General features: G+C 40.5%; 1 protein-coding gene across 1 annotated transcript; it reads right to left on the reverse strand.

Moving 5' to 3' along the window:
- Positions 1-1,819: 1,819 nt before the first annotated feature.
- Positions 1,820-5,137, reverse strand: LOC129305148 (uncharacterized). The gene is given in 3 exon segments (XM_054945102.1): positions 1,820-3,651; positions 3,654-4,849; positions 4,851-5,137. Coding segments are annotated over 3 exon segments (3,315 nt in total).
- Between the last annotated feature and the right edge of the window lie 552 nt (positions 5,138-5,689).

The raw sequence follows: 5,689 nt of genomic DNA on the forward strand, positions 1-5,689 counted from the left end.
TGTCGTAACAGGACTTTGGGGTGCCTGCCGTTACAGGGCTTTAAAGAATCATGCCAGCCGGTACTGGGCTTCGGGGTGCCTGTCGTAACAGGACTTTGGGGTGCCTGCCGTTACAGGGCTTTAAAGAATCATGCCAGCCGGTACTGGGCTTCTGGGTGCCTGTCGTAACAGGACTTTGGGGTGCCTGCCGTTACAGGGCTTTAAAGAATCATGCCAGCCGGTACTGGGCTTTAGGGTGCGTGCCGTAACAGGGCTTTGGGGTGCCTACCGTTACAGGGCTTTAAAGAATCATGCCAGCCGGTACTGGGCTTTGGGTTGCCTGTCGTGACAGGACTTTAGGGTGCCTGCCGTTACGAGGCTTTAAAGAATCATGCCAGCCGGTACTGGGCTTTGGGGTGCCTGCCGTGACAGGGCTTTGGGGTGCCTGCCGTTACAGGGCTTCAAGGAATCGTGCCAGCCGGTACTGGGCTTTGAGGTGCCTGCCGTGACAGGGCTTTAGAGTGCCTGTCATTACAGGGCTTTAAATAATCGTGCCAGCCGATACTGGGCTTTAGGGTTGCCTGCCGTGACAGGGCTTTGGAGTGCCTGCTGTTACAGGGCTTTAAGAGTGTGAGAATAGGTTTCATCTCACGGGGAAAATATGAGAAACTCAAAGGTGAGTTTTGTTAATTCTTCTCTTATTTCCTTAGGTTTTGCAAGTTTTTAGTTTGCCCTAATCTAAATGGGGCATACTCTTTGTAGCAATGCATGCAATGGGGTGATATGCAATGCATGATTTTTTTTATTTGCCCCAATCTAAGTGTGGCGTGTTTCTACGACAAGGCATGCAATGTGGTAATGTGCCATGTATGATGTTTATAGGCGCTAAAAACATGTACAATATACATTGGATGGATGATTTGCAATGTAAAGGGTAAGACGTGCTTATTTGCCCCAATGTAAATGTATGAATAATGCAAATGTATTGCAAAAATTTTATTGGAAAGCTTAATGTTGAAAACTATCTTAGTATTTATCCTTTTTTTTGAAAATTTTGTGCACATTGAATAAATCATTTCGAACATAAGGTAATACCTCCAAGTCTGTTATTTAACCTTTATTCATTAATAGGTGTAGTATCACAGTATGCCGTTGCCCCTCTTTAGAAAATTCCAATGACCAAATTCTCGTCACTTGATCTTGTCTTCAAGCTAATGAGACCAACTATTATGACCGAACACTGATAGCACACATGCTCTCATTATTATTTTACACCTACACAATGATCTTGATACCTCAAGGGCGAAAGGCGAGAATAAAGATACCAACATTCTATGTCAAGTAAATGTGTCAATGAATATTGTTCCTTGAATGCGAACCTGCTGTAATATATGAGATTTGTATCCAAATATGATAACATGAAACGGGAAGAAAGATGGTCTCAAAGGAGCAAGGGCGGAAAAAATTCATTCACTGAGGCTAAAGTTCATAGAGAAATGGGAATATCTTGGTTTATGAGTACAAATGGCCAAAGCGAATGGGATATATGGATTTACTTAATCACATCTCTTCCTTTAGCTTTTCAAAACCCCAACAAGTGTTTCGCTGAGCTGCTATTGATATGCATAATATGAGAGACGATGGAGACAACTTTCCCAAACACAGATAATTAACTTTTGATGCCTTCCTTTTTTTCTCCTAAGACATCCTTTTGTCTTGGCGAACTCTTCTTCTTCTTATCATGGCTTTGCCCCCCCTTTTTTTCTAGCTCTAACTTTTGCCTAGGTTGCCTTTACAGGTTTTCAACCTAACGAGCGCTTCATTCTTTTTCATTTTCTGTTTAAGCAAAGTAACGCTTGACAGCATCTGCATTAATGGGCTTTGCTAACTCTTGACCGTCCATGTCAACTAGGATCAGTGCTCCTCCAGAAAAGGCATGTTTGACAACATAAGGTCCCTCATAGGTCGGAGCCCATTTGCCTCTATTATCTTCTTGGTTAGGCAATATTTTCTTGAGTACAAGATCCCCAGCACTGAATTCCCGTGGGCGAAGTTTTTTATCAAAAGCTCTTGCCATTCTCTTTTGGTACAATTGTCCATGACACATTGCAATGAGCCTTTTCTCTTCAATCATGTTAAGTTGCTCAAATCGGGTTCGTATCCATTCATTTTCTTCTAAATCTACCTCTGCCAATACTCTTAAAGATGGTATTTCTATCTCAATGGGTGTAACAGCTTCCATTCCATAAACAAGGGAGTATGGGGTCACCCCTATGGATGTGCGTGCAGTAGTACGATAACCATGTAAAGCATAGGGAAGCATCTCATGCCAATCCTTATAAGTTACTGTCATTTTTCCAATGATCTTCTTAATATTTTTATTGGCTGCTTCAACTGCTCCATTCATTTGAGGTCTATACGGGGCTGAATTATGATGCTTGATTTGGAACTTCTCGCAAAAGTTCCTGACTTCCGTTCCATTGAGATTGGGACCATTATCAGTAATGATCCTTTCAGGAATCCCATATCGGCATAAAATATTTGTCTTCATGAATTTAAGGAACGTCTTTTGCGTGATGCTAGCAAATGAATTTGCTTCTACCCATTTTGTGAAATAGTCAATCGCGACAAGGATGAAGCGATGTCCATTCGAAGCTTTTGGGTTAATTGGGCCAATAATGTCAATGCCCCACATTGAGAATGGCCAGGGTGATACTAAATTATGTAATGGGATTGGAGGAGCATTTATCCTATTAGCATAGATCTGACATTTGTGGCATTTCTTGACATGCTCAAAGCAATCTTTCTCTATTGTTAGCCAGAAGTAGCCACACCTTTGAATCTGTTTGGCCATAGTGTGACCATTCGCATGCGTGCCACATATGCCCTCATGTACCTCAACCATGATTTTCTTTGCTTCTTCTGAACTCACACAGCGAAGTAAAGTACCATCATAACCCCTCTTGTACAGAATATCTTGACTGATAAAGAATGTCATAGCCAAACGACGAAGGGTTTTCTTTTCATTCTCAGCCATTCCAGCTGGGTACGATCTCTTAGTGATATAATCCTTAATATCCTGGAACCAAGGATATTCTTCTCGATCTTCTTCAACATTCAGACAGTATGCTGGAAAGCTTCTAGCTTCTACTTGGATGGGTTGGATATGGACTCCACAATCAAGTTGGATCATTGCTGCTAAAGTGGCTAAAGCATCAGCGAAACGGTTTTTATCTCTAGTCAAGTGATGAAAGCTAGCAACCTTAAATTGCTTAATCAAATCTGTTAGGAGTTCTTGATAGGGAATCAATTTTACATCCTTTGTTCTCCATTCTCCTGTTACTTGATGAATAATGAGAGCTGAATCACCAAATACCTTCAAGCACCGTATACCAAGGGTAATAGCTGCTCGAAGACCATTAACACAAGCTTCATATTCTGCTATGTTATTAGTACAATCAAATTCTAATTTGATGGCCACTGGAAATTGTTTTCCTTCTGGTGAAACGATCACCGCTCCTACCCCATTTCCATGCATGTTGGCGGCTCCATCAAAATACATTTCCCATTCTTGCTCTTCATTGTTTCCTTCACCACAACCTTCTTCTGTAGTGCATATGCCTTCATCAGGAAATTGAAAATCTAATGGCTGGTCATCCCCTAAAGGATTATCGCCAAGTGATCTGCTATTGCACTACCTTTGACTGACTTTTGCATCACATGCTTTATATCATATTCTGATAGTACAACTTGCCATTTTAGTACTCTACCAGCAATGTGCGGGCTCTCAAAGATGTATTTAAGTGGGTCCACTCGTGAGATTAGCCAGGTAGTGTAGTAAAGCATGTATTGCCTTAGCCTTCTAGTTGCCCATACTAGTCCACAACAAGTTCGCTCAATCACCGGATAACGAGCTTCACACTCATTAAACTTCTTGCTCAAGAAATAAATCGCTCTTTCCTTCTTTCCAGAATCATCAAGTTGACCTAGCATTGCTCCCATTGAGCGAGGTAAAGTTGTTAGGTAAAGGATTAGTGGACGATCTGGTGATGGAGGTACCAAAATCGGGGGATTTAACAAATAATCTTTAATTTTATCAAAGGCCTTTTGACAATCATCATCCCATGTCTCCTTGCAATTTTTCTTTAACAGCTTAAACATTGGTTCGCAAGTGGCTGTTAGATTGGCAATGAATCTAGCAATGTAATTCAATCGTCCCAAGAAACTTCTAACTTCTTTCTCTGTTTGGGGAGATGGCATTTCTCGAATTGCTCTCACTTTATCTGGATCTACTTCTATCCCTTTACGACTCACAATGAATCCCAATAACTTCCCAGAAAGAGCTCCGAAAATGCATTTGTTAGGATTCAATCTTAGCCGATATTCGCGTAATCTCCCAAATAGCTTTCTAAGGACTCCAACATGACTCTCATTCTCCGCTGATTTAGCTACCATATCATCTACATATACTTCAATTTCTTTATGCATCATGTCATGGAATAGTGCTACCATAGCTCGTTGATAAGTTGCCCCAGCATTTTTCAAACCAAAAGGCATTACCCGATAACAATAAGTTCCCCATTGGGTTGTAAAGGTTGTTTTCTCTTTATCCCTTTCATGCATAGGGATTTGATTGTACCCTGAATAACCATCCATAAAGGAATAGCGATAGCTTCGAGCAGTATTATCAACCAATACATCAATGTGGGGTAATGGAAAGTCATCTTTCGGACTCGCATTATTTAGATTACGATAATCAACACACATTCGAATCCGACCATCTTTTTTAGGAACAGGAACAATATTTGCCACCCATTGTGGGTAAGTTACTACCTCCAAAAATCCTGCTTCTAACTGCTTTATTACTTCTTCTTATTTGCAAGGACACCCCCGTGTTCATTCTCCTTAACTTCTGTTTCTTAGGCTCGACCTTGGGAAGTAATGGTATTTTATGAGAAGCAATGCTTGGGTCTAGCCCAGGCATGTCTTTATATGACCATGCAAACACATCTATGTATTCTTTGAACAACTCAATCATTTGTTCTCTTTCAGGATTATCTACTATTTTGAGCATTCTTTGATCCTCCTCGGTTCCCATATTAACCATCTCAATCACTTCTTCATGTGGGCATATTCCCTTATCACTCAATTCAAGCATCTTTGAAAAAGTTTGGATTATGTCTTCATCATCAGACTCACAATCATGCATATCAGTGGCAACGAATGAATCATCTTCACAGGGTTTATTAATCTCTGGGTGGGAGATGGAATCAGAAGAAACAAAATCCCTGGATAATGAATATGGAACGAGATAAAATAAGGAACAGGAATGAAACGGAGAAAGATGTATTGAAGTAGATAGGGTGGAATAAAGAAATAGACATGAATGCAATTGAAATTCATTTTCATGAATTATGTGTATCAAAAGTTTGCATTAGTGAATACCCAAGATCTATTACCTAAACCTGGGCTCAAAAGTGGATAAAGTAGGAACAACATAATTGAAACAATTACTCTAAGCTAATGACATCATTGGCCTCTTCAAACTCCCAATTCGCTAGAACTTTGTTGGAATCATCGACTGCAATTGAGGCACTTGTTCTGCATGCTACATCTTCATTAAAAGAGATCACTGAGATAGTTGGTTTATATATCATCTCAGACGGGCCTGGGAAGGATTCTTTAATGTGTGGAATCTCCAATTTACTAG

This window comes from Prosopis cineraria, unplaced genomic scaffold, assembly GCF_029017545.1.
Source record: "Prosopis cineraria cultivar Desert tree isolate PC_DT_omini unplaced genomic scaffold, ASM2901754v1 PC3, whole genome shotgun sequence".
Classification (NCBI taxonomy): Eukaryota; Viridiplantae; Streptophyta; class Magnoliopsida; order Fabales; family Fabaceae; genus Prosopis; species Prosopis cineraria.